We start from the raw sequence: 15,075 nt of genomic DNA on the forward strand, positions 1-15,075 counted from the left end.
GAGCACCCTGTGGCCACGGAGGTCTGGCCCCAGATCAGTTGCATTAACACTAGCATTTGCCTTCTGCTTACAGATGGCAAAAACAGGGCTTCCCAGACCAACCTCTGAAATACACCTGCTCTGTTCACCTTTGTATCATGGTGGGGGGAAAGATAGCAAATAAGTCAGTTTTGCAGTGTTCCAAATGAGTGTTCCTAGTTTTGGTTTTTAAACACTAAGGGTAGAGAACAACCAAGTAAAGATAAAACTATAGAGACTTCAGAGGTCAATATAGAGAATAAGGACAAATTATCGAAAAATTGTACTTCTGATGACAAATGTGTTTTCTGGTCCCTAAAATGGTGTATAAATCCCCAGATAATTGTGTGATGAAAGGTCACTTGCTCTGTCAAAAAAATATATATCCTGGCAACTCAGGCCGAAATGCCACTTGCACACGTTTTCTTTATTATCTTAACTTTGCCGATGAGTCAGAAGACAAATTTGAAGCCAGCATGAAAACATGTGAACCATTCATTTATATGAGATGCAAATACCAAATGTGGTAGAGGCAGATTTCACAAAACATTGTGTATATGTGTGTTTAAATATGAATTCTCTCTTTTCATTACTTGTAGATTGGTAAAATTTATGAAATGAGAATGATGATGGATTTTAATGGCAACAATAGAGGCTATGCATTTGTAACATTCTCAAATAAACAGGAAGCCAAGAATGCAATCAAGCAACTTAATAATTATGAAATCAGGTAAGATCTATCTCTTCTAGATTAAAAGTGAATCAATGTACCTTTATCTATTCTTCTATCAAGTTTATCTATATTTTAGTATATGCAAAAGATAGCCAAAATCAGGAAAAAAAAATATGTTAGTTCTTTTCCTTGGAAATCAATTTAATGAAACATTTATTTAGCCAACACTATATAAGGTGCCAGACTAAGTTCTGTAAACTATTCAAAGAAACAAAATTCATTCATTTATCCATTTCATAAATACATGCTGGCCACTGTTCAAACCATTAGAAGTATCAAGGAACACTTTCCTCCAGTCATAGTAAGCAATTGGATGTATTCAAAAGAGTGAAAAAACAAAACCAGGAAATGGGATAAAGCTGTGTGAAGAGGTCGCTGTTCTAACTTGATGTATTTAAGAGAATACTCTTCTGGGAAGCAAAATTTGATCTGAGATTGAATGAAAAGAATCCACCACGAGAGTCAGACCTAGAGGAAGATCATTGCAGAGAAAGAAAGAACAACAAGTGAAAAAGGTCTCAAAATGACAGTAAGCGTGATGTTTTAGAGAACAGAAAAAAAGCCAATGTTCAGAACAGAGTAAGGAGAGGAGAGTTGAGGGTAATACAGTTAGTTGGAGAGTCATATTTCATCTTTAAGAGTCTGGATTTTAGTCTAATAAAAGGGGAAATCACAGAAGAGTTTAACTAGACTCATACTTTTAAAAAATATTCCTCCAGCTATTAAGTGCCCAGGGTAAGGACTAAAAGAGGGAAAATCAGTTCCACGGCTGCCACTGTGTCTAGAACTAGGCAGGAAATGGTGGTGGTTAGACAAAGAGGTTGGTTAGTGGTGTAGGTGATAAAGAGTCAGATGTGGGAGATATTTTGCAGGTTGAATAGACAAGACTGGCTAAGTATTGGATTTAGAAGAAAATTGGATTTTGGTTCAAGTCTCTGTGGATGTGCTACTGTCATTGAGATGGAACAGGCTGGGAGAATAGCAGGAAAACATGAAGTGCTATGTTGGGGACAGGCAACACCTGAGATGAACATTGCATGTCCCAGGGGAGATACTGAGGCGATGACCGTGTGACACCGGAGTCAGGAGAATGGTCACGATTGGAGTATGAATTGGGGGTCAGCCAAATAAAGGTAATATTTGAAGCCATGAAATTAGCAGAAGGTTCCAGGACACACCTGACCCTATACAATCAATAAATTGGCAATAGGACTAAACTTCATGAAAATGTTTGAGTTCCGAAACGTAAACTAGAGGGAAGTGCCATAAACCCTTTCTTAAGGAAGCCCAGGGTCATCAAAAGCAAAGATTAGTGTACTAAGTGAAAAAGGAATAGCTTGGGGTCAGACAGGTTTCGGGTGAGTGTCAAAAAGTGACTTGACCTCTCTGAGCCTCAATTTCCTCATCTACAAAGTGGGAAGAATAATAATACTATTTCATAGGTTTATTATGGGGATGTTATCAAGATTTTTAAATGTTTAGCTCAGTATTCAGAACATAGTAACAGGTCAATAAATGATAGAAGTCACATATTAGCAACATTAATTCTGAGATGCTGTTTTTCACAGGAAGGAAGGAAGACATTCCTTCCTGTAACAGAGTCACACCTTAAAAGTGATGGAATCTGAAATTTGATGAGTACAAAGACAGCAGATTTCCCACCATTATTTTTCTCTCACTTCTTATAGGCCCAAAATAAGTGCCACATTATCCCTGTAATTCTGTAAGTCAGTCAACTACTGGATCATTTTTCTTAAAACCCTTAGCCACAATGAGATTGACTGGACTTGGCAACTGCTAGTAGTCTAGCCATTCCATCTCAAGATTGGATTCTAGAACAGAGTCTTAGAAAAAACATAAAGGAGGCTCTCCCAACATATGCCTCCATGGATCCAAAAGAGTTCTGCTATGTGCAGAATTTTGGGGGATGAGAATCAGGAGATCTGAGGTCTAGTCCAGATTCCTTGGAACAAATCCTTTGACCTCTTTCAGCATCATTGTTATACTATCATATGATCACACAGAGTTATTCTGGGCATCCATCATATGAAATAATACATACCAAACTGTTTCAGAAAGGGCTATAAAAAGCTATATCCTAGTATAGCTTTTAATATTAGTTATATGTTCTCAGGAATTAGAGGATTCTCCATTCCTTGATCTCTCATAGTATCTGCATATCTTGACAGTAAGGATTATTGCCAAAAGAGTTTTTAAGTTGAGACGGGTATAGAATTGGCTGTATAGGAAATCAATAGAGTTTGCTGGATCTTCTTAGCATACTGTTACTCACTGGAGCCTGTCAATACTTTTTGAAAACAGGGTATGAACATTAAACACAACCCACTGAAAAATAACACTCTCCTCTGTGAATTTCAATGTCTTCATCTTTAAAATAGAAATAAAAGTCTCTGTACCTCATGCAGGGCGTAATGAACAAAAAAGAGAGAGAATGCATGTAGAACTCAGTGCCTGAGACGTCAGATGCTCTATAAATGTCTGCTGATGGTTATGGCGATGACAGGAGGAGGCTGAGAAGGAAGAGGAGAAATATGACAAAGTATTTGGAAAGAGAAAAGTGGTGGCCAAAATTCCAAAGTTCAGGTTGGATGCCAGAAGCAAGGTGAAGGCACAGAGTGACTTTAAATTTTAATGAGTAGGATAAAGGCCACTATCTCTCAGGAGGTAGATAAAGTTCTTATCTGGAAAAGACTCACAATTGTCATGTCAGCCTCCTCCTCATCAAATATCCACTGAGTATCTTCTAAATGCCTGGCTTCTGGCGACATTAAAGTCATGCCCTCAGCTTTTGAGACGTAGTTTTTCATCTCCAAGCAATTCTTGGAAAAGTGAAAGTGTTAAGTCGCTCAGTCATGCTGGACTCTTTGTGACCCCATGGACTGCAGCCCACCAGGCTCCTCTGTTCATGGGATTTTCCAGGCAAGAATACTGGAGTGGTTTGCCTGACAAATCACACAGCTCTGAAAACAGGATATGGAGACTCCAAGCTCCCCCTACTGGGGGTAATTGATAAGACCAGCTCCTTAATGATCAATAATATATTTTCTAAATAAATAATATCTTGAAGCAAAAGGTTTTAAAAAAAAAAAAAAAGTTCATTTTATCAACCCTTTCACCCCTCCTGAAAAACCACATTCCTAGGACAATGTTCACCAAATAGAGACGGACCTGTCACAGGTCTGATATGCAGTTATTGATTCTTCAGCAAAGCATAGACCCTGGTCAAACATCTGCCACACAACTGAGAACCACCAGAAGCAAGAATTAAGAGCAATCTCCCCCTTAAGCACTTTTTATTCCTAATGAATGAGTGGTTTCTGTTAAGGGAAATTTACCCATTTTTAATAACTTTGTGTTATTACAAAAGTCACATAGCCTAACACACAACACACAAAAACAGCCAAAAAAAAAAAAAAAAGAAGTAATAAAAGTTCAACCACTCTTCATTGCCCTATGTTGAATTTTTATAGTCTTTCTAGACTTTCTATACAGTTTTAATCAAAGTGGCTTTCTCATATACTCATTTTAGAGTCTTTTTTTTTTAACCAAACAGCACAGGCTGAACTGGTGTTTTCAACTATCAAAGACTCTCCCATGTTATTGTGTTATTGACTACAGAGCATTCTGTGTCACAAATGCTCATCTTTTTTTTCCCAGTGCATCTCAGCCAGGAGCAGTATTGTCTACCCTAAGGGACATGAGAGGTGAAGAGGCTTTCTTGGATGACCTAATGGGTGGCTCCTGGCATTTAGTGGGTGAGAACGAGGGAGGACAAACACACCACAGAATACAATGTGGAAATACCCGGCCCTAGAATCAATGTCATCTCAGCTGAGATACATTAAACCAGCTCTCTATGATGGAATATTTTGCTCATTTCCAATTTGGGAGAGATTTTAAATAGTAGCATTGAATAACTTAACACAAAATTCTAGTGCTCATCTCTATTTCTAAGGATAGTCACCACAGAGGGCCATTATATGGCCAAAGGTTTCCCACAGTGAAGACTTTTTTTATGCGTTTTGCCAAATGCTCCTGGAAAAGTTGAACCGATCTCATCTTGGCAAACATACCCATCAACTTGCCAATAAGCAACATGTACAGTGTGAGAAACAGAGATTGAATTGAGCCCAGAGGCCAATTTTATATCTTAAAACCTGCAACATTGTAAGCAAGTCATTTCATTTCTTGGAGTCTCGAGTTCTTCAACTGAAAAATGGAAACAATACCTATTTTGCACATCTCACATTCTCCTTGTGTCGGTCAAATAAAATAATAAGTGAAAATCAGTTCTGTATATGGCCTATCTTGAATAGTGATGTCAGAATAGCTTCTATTTGGTTGGAAAAGAAAGGGAGCACCAGGGGTTGCAACCTCAGATACCTTCAGGGCAGCCAGGCAAGTTACATGTGTAGATTAGGCCAGGTGTAAAGGCCTCAGGATTGGTGATATATTAATATTTGGGAGGGTTGAGGATTGGCAATAGGTAGTGAATTTATGATGAGTCTAAAGACAGCAGATACTAATCAGCTTCAATTTTTTTTCTTTTTTAAGATAGCAATGGGAAGCTGCTATATAGCACAGGGAGCTCAACTCCGGGCTCCGTGATGACCTAGAGGGGTGGCATGGAAGGGTGTGCGGAAGGCTCAGGATGGAGCCTACATATAGTTAATTTGATTTGTTGTATAGCAGAAACTAACACAATATTGTAAAGCAATTGTACTCCAATTAAAAAAAAATTTTTTTTTAAGCAGAATTTCCCAAAAGCAGTTCCCTTCCAAAAGCAATCTAAACCCTAAAGGTAGCCAAACGTCACACATCCACAGACCTTAATAAAAGTTCCAAGGCCAGACATGTTCAACTTCTGTCTTAAACCTTAACCACACAAGGATTCTCACCAATCAAAACACCTGCTCTTTTGGCAGAAATGGGCGTCTCTTAGGGGTTTGTGCCAGTGTGGACAACTGCCGATTGTTTGTCGGGGGAATTCCAAAGACCAAAAAGAGAGAAGAAATCTTATCAGAGATGAAAAAGGTCACCGAAGGAGTCGTGGATGTCATCGTCTATCCAAGTGCTGCAGATAAAACCAAAAACCGCGGCTTTGCCTTCGTGGAATATGAGAATCACCGGGCAGCTGCCATGGCCCGGAGGAAGCTTCTCCCAGGTTAGGACCATCCTCAGAGAGGAAGCGTCACTCCCTCCTGCCTGCTTCAGGCTGCTGCGCTTCTTAGCAAAGGAAGCAAAACCCTGCAGTCCGTTTCTTTGCTCTTTATCTCTCATTATGCAACATTTTAAACTCTCCATCTTTCTTTTCTCACAGTTGATTCTGTTCCCTAGAGATTTTCACAGATTAGGTTCTGAAAACTATTCACTCTGTGCATTAAATCCAATACACATGCATAGGAGAAATCTAGAACCTCGAGCTATAGCAACGCTGTACTGAATCTTTAAATTGAAGAATCTCCTTAAATTTATCAATCAACAGTTATCTTTATGTATCATTCTCATTATCAGACTTATTAGAAATAAGGTATATTATCCATCATAATGAAATAATAAATATGCAAGCCAAACATTATCCCAATGACAATTAAGCGGCATACTTTTATTATGACCCCCTAGTAGCATCACTGACTCAATGGGCATGAGTTTGAGTGAACTCCTGGAGTTGGTGATGGACAGGGAGGCCTGGCATGCTGCAGTCCACGCGGTCGCAAAGAGTTGGACACAACTGAGCAGCTGAACTGAACTAAGTGTCTAATAATTTGTAATTTCAGAAATTAGAAATAATAGCTTTCCATAAAAGGACACCTTAGTTAGGTGCTATAAATACAAGGCAGGTCCTGTCTGGGCAACGACCATAAATGCCTAGGTTTAGAAAGTTCCACCAAGACACTGCCTCAGTCAGATCAACTTAGGAAAAATTATTGAAAGTCTGTGCTTATTTTAAAATATTTGCCAAAACTTACACAAAGTAAGGTATTGAAATGAATCAACATTAAAATGATAAGGATTTCAAGAATAACTGATTGAACACACTGGAATCAATGTTTCTCTTAAGCACTATGGAAGACCACCTTAATCTGAAACAAAGCAAAACAGCAACAATACCTAGACATATGCTGCTCTATACACATTCTTAAAAAATACTAACAGGATTAGCCCTCTAAAATTTTTCAAAATTGAAATATGGCTTCTGAGCTTGAGGAATATTTTTTAATACTATGAAGGCAGCTTAAAGTGAAAAATATGAGCTAGCCCCCAAAATTGCTGAATCTATTGAGGTGGGTATTTTTATATCTAAAGTAATATTCAAAAATTTTGTACATGTGGTCCATGGGATTCCAAAGAGTTGGACACAGCTGGGTGACTGAACAACATTAGTATTAGAAAACATAGGAAAGGGAAATTTTACAAAGATTAGGGAAGATGAAATCAATATTTAAAATTTAACAGTAAAAACGTTTTGTCCTGAGAGGTGGATAGGTTCAACATGGAAACGTCCATTAAAATGTGAATAATCAAAATAAAAAAGAAATGAACATAAATTCACTACCCGCTGATCAAGGTGCCTGACTCATAGGGGCATAGAATCACTAAGACTCCTCACACTTCTTACCTAGCCTCTCAGTGACCAGAACTTGATATTTTACTGTCCTCTTCAATACCAGCAATTCTGCTATCGAAAAGCCCCTCATTTCCATCGTGTTCTTGGGCCACCATTTGTAGGCTTTAACACATATATGCCCAACCTTGGATTTTTTTTTTTTTAATCAAGGTCTCCTAATTATTCTCTCAGCTCTGCTTTCTCTTCAATGGATCACACCTTCAACTGACTCCATCCTGAACTTTACCCCCGAGTAGTGTTCCTAAAATATCCCATCATCCTTTCTACAAGTTCTTTTACGTAGCAGAAATTCAGCCTCTCTTTGTTAAGAGGCTGAATGTTGTCACTCACTCAGTGAAAAAATTAGTTAAAAATACTATTAGTTAAAAAATATTAAAAAATATTATTTGAACTGTCTTGTTGCTGCATATGAGATAAACCGTAAACCTCTGAGCCTGTCATTCAAGGCCTTTCACTCAGGGTTCCAGTTCTTTTCAAACATATGTTGTACATTCTGTTTTCTGATAAAAACCCCTTTCTCTCAGGACAAACTCAATGTCCTAGACAACGCCTTGCTCATTTTGTATCCTTTATTCCCAATGCTGTATCTCCTACTAGAAGGAGTTACCCTTTCCCCTCTCCTGACTCACTGATTCTAAGGCCCCGCTTAGCCATCATTTTGTGAAGAAACCAGCCTTACACTGTTTCAGCCCACACTAATTATTTTCCCCTTTTATTACCTGTACAGATATATACAATCATTTGGGAGGGGTAGCGGGAGAAAAGCAGTGAAAGATAATCCAAAATAGGAGGAAGGGTTTTCAGAAGTCAACCAGTGTTCCTGGGGAATTAAAACTTCCCATCAGCTTCCTTTCTTCAAAGAAAACAGCACACTGAGTCACAGAAAAAGCCTCTGTCTTTATCTGAGTTGAGCCGACTAGTTGGGTCAGGGCTGAGCACGGAGGCTGCAAGAATTCTCTCTGTTAAGCTTCCACCCTAGATCCTGACTCTTCCCCATGATTCTCTGGCCAGGATGCAGCAACATAGAGGCAGCCCCACTCCCCAGGTGCTCCTCATTTCCTCATTATCTGAGGCTGCCCCTCCTTGCCTGACCCTTTAATTGGCCTCAGCTGTTGGAGTTTGAGTCAGGTTGGATTTAAATCAGAGTGCCTCAGCAGCAGACTAACAAGATGCAGCAAATAAGCCAGTCAGAGCAAACTGTTTCATTTCTACAAAAGCCTGAGAGTAAAATCTATTACCCATTTGGACCTCACCAGTTAAAAGACAAAACAGGATTTCAGTAATGGGCAATCCTCAGGAGAGCCTGGTTTGAAAGGATAAGGAGATCTTTCAGAAACATGATAAGCAAGGACCACAAGAAGCTTTTCCTTAATTGATCCAGACGAGACAGAGAGAAAACTGGGGTCTGAAGTGGTGTATTGACTCTGCCTCTCCCCCACCTACCTTATCAACAGTAGCAACTCGCTCCTGATACTGCATCTCTGCTCAGGCATATATGGAGCAAAGAAGATGCATTGAGCAGAGTTTATCAAAGCATTCTGAGGATGCTCTGAAAAAGAGTTCCAAGAGTGCTTTTTCCATTTTAGTCTCCATCAGAATCACTTGGAGGGCTTATTAAAGGACAGTGCTGGAGGCCCCACCACCAGAGCTCCTGATTCAGTAGGTCTGATGTGGTTTGTTTTGTTGTTGTTTTTTAGTTGCTAAGTTGTGTCAGACTCTTTGTGACCCCAGGTTTGGTGTGGGGTCTGATCGTTTGTATTTATAACAGGTTGCCAGGATGCAACTGCCCCTGAGACTTTAAACTTGAGATTTGGTTATTTAAATCAAGGATTGTCCATGGTGGGCTACAAATGTGAATCACCTAAGAAGGCTTTAAGATTTGTGTGTTTTATTTATGGCTGTGCTGGGTTTTCATTGCTGCATGAGGGCCTTCTCCAGTTGTGGCGAGCGGGGTCTACTCTCTAATTGCGATGCCAGGGCTTCTCATCGCGGTAGTTTCTCTTGTTGCAGGGCGTGGGCTCCAGGCATGCAGGCTTCGGTAGTTGCAGAACACAAGCTCCTGAGTGCTGGGTCAGTCAGTAGCTCTGGCACACAGGGTTAGTTGTTCTGTGGATTCGGGATCTTCCTGGACCAGGGATCAAACCCGTGTCCCTGCTTTGGCTGGTGAATTCTTTACCACTGAGTCACCAGGGAAATCCTTGAGGAGGTTTTTAAACAATGTCAGGATCCAAATCAGTCGCTAATCAGAGATTCTCTGGAAGCAGAGAATAGCCTTGAGGCACTGATATTTTTAAGTTTTCAAGGTAATTCTATTGTGGCACCAAATTTTGTGATCCGCTGCTATATCCATCAACTAATGATATTAGCCATTTAATTGCATGGGAGATATGGGAAAACCTGGGGAATGACTCAGGATAGAAACATTTATTAAGCGTCTACAATGTACACTGTTTTCTTCTAAAGGAGAAGGGAGAGTCTAAAAAAAAATCATTTCTAATTTGACACCATTTACATTAGACTCAAAGAACGCATATTCTTTATAAACTATACATCTCCAAAATCCACCAAAAAGTATCAAGAGGAAAGTACATTATTGAATTATCATTTAAAAGTGAAAATTCTCCCTTCCATGCATCATCTTCTTTGTCTTCACAAGAACCTTAATGAGTAAGTATTTTTATTATCCCAATTTTACAGATGAGGAAGAGGAAGCTAGAAGGGTTGTTTCCTAGCCAAGATCACTGATCTGATTATTGAACCTGTCTGACTTCAAAGTTCATATTCAGAAATCACTTTCCAATACTGACTTTCACAGGGATGTTTATGGAAATCGCTGTTTCCTGCATCCCCTCTCACTTCTTTCCACTTTAACCTTTTCCACATCTTCAGGCTTGTGAATGACTTAATGTGGTCTCAGTCTTGGTAGGCAAAAGTCAATGAGCTAGAATAGTGTTCTCAATTTTGGATGAATTAACTGAGATGCTTTTCAAATTCCTGAAGACTAGACCACTTAGATCAGACTTTGGAAGAAGGATCCTGGGATCAGAGATGAGGCAATTCCTAGGGGAAAATCAAAAGCCTCGGTTGTAGCATTTTGGGATTTCCTTAGTGTTAACACTCCCACTGTGGCTCATTTCAAGCTACCAAGGTGACATCAGTTGACTCAAAAAATTCTGAAAATTGAAGAGTCTATCCCTTCAGGTAGGAAGGAGCTCGGTCCAGAAGATTCAGTAGAACCCATGTTTTTTTAAGCTCTTCTACTGTGGGGTCAAGACTAAGAACCACTGAGCTACAGAAACCAGAGTCACTTGGGAACCTTAGGGATCTTGGGGTAAGACCTTTAGTAAAGTCTATGTAAAGCATAGAAAAGGAAGGGAATGGTATAAAAAGGGAGGGAGGTATAGAAGGGGATTGGAAGGGAGGGGGGAAAGAGAGTGATGGACAAAACTGTCCTCTAGGATGCAAGGAAGGACTGGAAGAGTAGGAAACAGCCTCCCCAGGATTGGCTGACTCATTAGGCTGCCTCTATCTTTTGTTTGGGTTTTAGAATGTCAATGCCACAGATGCTTTCATTGACTGCTTTTTAAAGGATAAAAAGATACATTTTGATTGACAATAATTGCCTTAAACATGTAATACTTAAACAACTAAACTCTTACCAATACTGAGGATTTCTGGTTTTATTTTCTCACACTTTTTATTGCTTCCAGGATTAACTTGTTCCAAAACTAATAAAAAATAAACATATTTCCAATCAAACTTAGAAACTGAGTTGACCCTCACTCTCCTCTTATCACTTCACTGTATAGGGGTACAAGATTGAGTAATAAAAATCAAAAGGGAGCAGTGGAGAAGTAAAGTGGATCTGGGCAACCTATCATCTCAAAAGTTCATTTCCTTTTCTGTAAAACTGAGAAAGTCATACCCCTCCCCACAGAGTTACTGTGAGAAGTCACTTTGAGGCAGAATATGGGAAACATATAGTAGAGTGCAAGACACTCAATTAATTACAATTATAGAAATACAAAAATCTATGTAGGATAACAGCTACCTTTTTAAGATGAGTTCAGTTTCCCATCATAGACTCTACCATTGCTCTTTATCCTAATTTGGAAACATAATAACTTTTTCTATGTTCTGGCAAAGAACTAGGAGAGAATCCTGTTGATCAGAGCTCTGAGTGTAAGGGACAGAGAATGCACCTGAGCCCTACACACCTTTCACATGCGCCATTTTTTTGGACAGTTCTGTGGTGGTACTTGATCACAAAGATTCTAGTGACCTTTCTAATGCTTCATGAAGCCAGACTCTATGTCTGAGCCCTAAATTCATTCTTTCCCTTTCTCCCCTTTGCCGTCTTCAGTGACTACCTTCACCCTGTGAGAACTGTTCTAAGATCCAAACATGACATCTGCTGCCTCCTTTCTGTTCCACTTCAAATCATGTTCTAGTTCCCTTTATACCCAACCATTATAATAAGCCACTTGTCATTCAGAACTCATTTCTGTGTGTGTGTGTGCTCAGTTGCTAAGTTGTGTCCGACTCTTTGTGACCCTCTGGACTGTAACCTGCCAGGCTGCCCTGACCCTGGGATTTTTCAGGCAAGAATATGGGAGTGGCTTGCCATTCCCTCCTCCAGGGTATCTTCTTGAGCCAGGGCCTGAACCCACATCTCACGTCTCCTGCATTGGCAGGCGGGTTTCTTTACCACTACTGCCACCTGGGAAGCCCGGAACTTGCTCCTAGCTAGCTCTTATTTGAAATGCCTTTTAAGATCAACCATCACCTCTTTTAATATTAGTGTTCTTGCTCAATCAACATCTCAAGGTTCAATTTAAAAGGCCATTTTAGTATGAACTGCGGTGATGTCCTAATTTCTATATAATTAATCATATCTGATCTTTCTCAACAGGAAGAATTCAGTTATGGGGACATCCTATTGCAGTAGACTGGGCAGAACCAGAAGTAGAAGTTGATGAAGACACAATGAACTCAGTGAAAATCCTGTACGTTAGAAACCTAATGCTGTCTACCTCAGAAGAGATGATTGAGAAAGAATTCAATAATATTAAACCAGGTAGGACATGCCAGACAAGATCACTTTTTCAAAATATATTTAAACACTTATGCTTGAGCTGACTTCCTGTAACTTTAAATAAGATAGCTTTCACTTAGCATTCTCATAATCACATGCAGAATATTAAAACTATATTTCTACCTTTGGATTAGAAAATGTGGACGTAAGGTTCTATAACATTTATCAATATTATGATTTTACATGTTTCTGTGTGATTACTTAATACATATTTCCTTCACTGAACTATAAATTCCATGAGCTCGTTTTCTGTTGTCTCCTCAGCTCTTATTTCTGTGCCTGGGACTTAGTTGATGTTCAATAAAAATTTACTGTGGTAATGAATGCATGGCCATAACTAAAGATCTGATGCAGGTTTCTAAACCTCAGTATTTGTGACATTTTTGGCCAATAATTCTTGGCTGTGGGGGTCTGTCCTGTGCATTCCAGAATGTAATGTTTTGTAATGTTCATAACCAAAAATGTCTCTAGAATTTTTTTGTGCCTGGGAGAGCAAATTGCCCCCAGTTGAGAACCACTGGTCTAATGGAATATGATTATGACTTTAGATACATAAGAAAGGAAGTAACAGTTTGTTCTAGAAAACTGATTTGAGTGAATAGAAAAGAAAAAGGATGGTGGAGAATTTATTACTCTTCATTTTGTCAATATTTTTCATTGTCAGTTTTAAGCCATGAGATTGACTCCCTATCTCTTTTTCCTCATATAGGAACTGCAACACTGAGACAGGTAAAGCATTTTAAGAAATGATGTCCAAGCAAGTATTTCTCAAAGCCAGTTCTGCAGAACACTAATTCTATAAACTATCAATAGACGTTACTCTTAAAAGGGATCCATGGTCAAATAAGTTTGTTAACACCAAATTCAGTGAAATTAAAAATTTGTTTGTCTGTGGGACTTATCATAGTTCTTAACCTTCTAATTTGCTTTGAAAGTCTCCAAAAGAAGAGCTGTAGAATGACTCACTTCCCAATTTGAGGGCCACGGATCCCATTTTTTTGGTAGACCATCTTGTGGGATTTGCATGCCTTAGAGCATGTTAGTCTAAGTTTATCACTATGGTGACATCTTTCCATAAATGAGAATTTCCTAGGTTGTTGATAAGCATGGGCCATGATACCATCACCTTAAAACTGCCTGAGAATATTCACATCACATAGTGATGTTGCCTGTTTTCAACTCTGACTGCTCTGTCAAGTGGAATAGCATAAATTGATGATTTATTCTAAAGGTAATTAGTAAGGCTCTCTTTTCTCCCTTTTTAAAGATTCACCAGAGACTTGTCTTTTTCCACACTTCAGGAACTCTGCCTTCCTTGCTACTTGAGTATAATGGTGTATTCAACAACTCTGTGATGTAGGATACCTTACTACTTCCATTATTTTCCAGCACCCAGAGCAGATAAGTTGCTTGTCCAGGGTCATACAACCAGAAAGTGGCAGGGTCTGGACTTAAATCCAGGTCTGGTTAAGAGCTTGTTCTTAACAACTCAAGGACCCCCATGACCTACACATAGTCCATTCACCCACTCATTCACTCACCTGTCATTTCTTCAGTAGCTCCTAGGTGCCAGGCACGGTGGGAAGAACTAACAGGTAGGATGTGTGTGTGTGGAAGGAGTTTAACAGCAATGGCAACCTAACTCCTGGGGTTAGGTTGTTTAGGAGAAGTGACACGAAATTGGAGATCTGGAAGTCGATGCAATTGTGAGCACAGAAACTGATACATGCGTGTATAAACATAGTTTCACCTTGACTTAGCACTGACTTTCTTCCTTCCCATAGTGACTAATACTTATTTTGTGTAATTAAAACATTACTCTTTGGGATGGAGTCGGGGCAGAAAGGCTGGAATGAGAAACTACTAAAAGGCTGCTTCCTTTCATCGTCACTGGCTATCAGCTTTCTAGGCTGCATGTTGAAGAGAAACAAGTGTCTAGGCCCTGTTAATTATAGTGAAAATAATAAATACCAGGTCTGTTTCTCTCTCTCTGAGGCTGGTGGCACAACTCTTAGGGCTCCATAATGATATGTATCTGCTGCTTCTTGGCACTCTGCAAAAAAAAAAAAAAAAAAATGAATTGCAGAGGGTTGTCGACTAGCAGACATCTGCTGTATTGGGGGAAAAAAGATCTAACTGTTTCTTTTCCAGTGGAAATGATGTTTATACTTACCTAGAAAAATTTGAGAAACAAAAAAATAACTTTTAAAAAATTCTATTGAAAGTTGGATCCCTCAAAGGACCCTGAGTATTCTTGCAAATAATTATCAATATATTATGTTAACCCTTATTAAACTGAAAATATTATATTGCTATTCAGAGAAATAATGATAATTAAAACAAAAACTAGAGCCAGAAAATGTATGTTCTTCCTCAGTGTAGCCTAAGAGTATCTGCTGAAATTCCAATTATAATCATTTTATAAAATCTGATTTTCTTAAAACAGTTTACCTTCAGAGTCACTTGAAGGGCTTGTTAAAAGATTACTGGCCCCGCCCACCTGAATTTCATATTCAGTAGCATCACTGACTCAGTGGATATGAACCTGAGCAAACTCCAGGAGACAGTGAAGGCCAGGGA

General features: G+C 39.1%; 2 protein-coding genes across 23 annotated transcripts in view; one reads left to right on the top strand and one right to left on the bottom strand.

The window, feature by feature from the left end:
* Nucleotides 1-15,075, bottom strand: part of PRKG1 (protein kinase cGMP-dependent 1) — a 1,681,227-nt gene that overhangs the window by 1,621,038 nt on the left and 45,114 nt on the right. For 5 of the 21 annotated variants that reach the window (XM_055561106.1, XM_055561119.1, XM_055561105.1 and 2 more), the window contains exon 2: nt 14,467-14,548. The exons of 2 other annotated variants lie outside the window; for them this stretch is intronic. The gene's annotated coding sequence lies outside the window, so the exon portion shown is untranslated. 14 more of the 21 variants (XM_055561113.1, XM_055561110.1, XM_055561111.1 and 11 more) reach the window with 9 other exon arrangements.
* The window catches only part of A1CF (APOBEC1 complementation factor), a 54,723-nt gene that overhangs the window by 18,372 nt on the left and 21,276 nt on the right, over nt 1-15,075 (top strand). For both annotated transcript variants that reach the window (XM_055561139.1, XM_055561140.1), the window contains exons 3-5: nt 618-748; nt 5,698-5,936; nt 12,313-12,477. In XM_055561139.1, coding sequence (XP_055417114.1) covers nt 618-748; nt 5,698-5,936; nt 12,313-12,477 — 535 coding nt within the window. The remainder of the gene's footprint in view (nt 1-617; nt 749-5,697; nt 5,937-12,312; nt 12,478-15,075) is intronic.

The sequence above is a fragment of the Bubalus kerabau genome, chromosome 22 (genome assembly GCF_029407905.1).
Source record: "Bubalus kerabau isolate K-KA32 ecotype Philippines breed swamp buffalo chromosome 22, PCC_UOA_SB_1v2, whole genome shotgun sequence".
NCBI classification, from domain to species: Eukaryota; Metazoa; Chordata; class Mammalia; order Artiodactyla; family Bovidae; genus Bubalus; species Bubalus kerabau.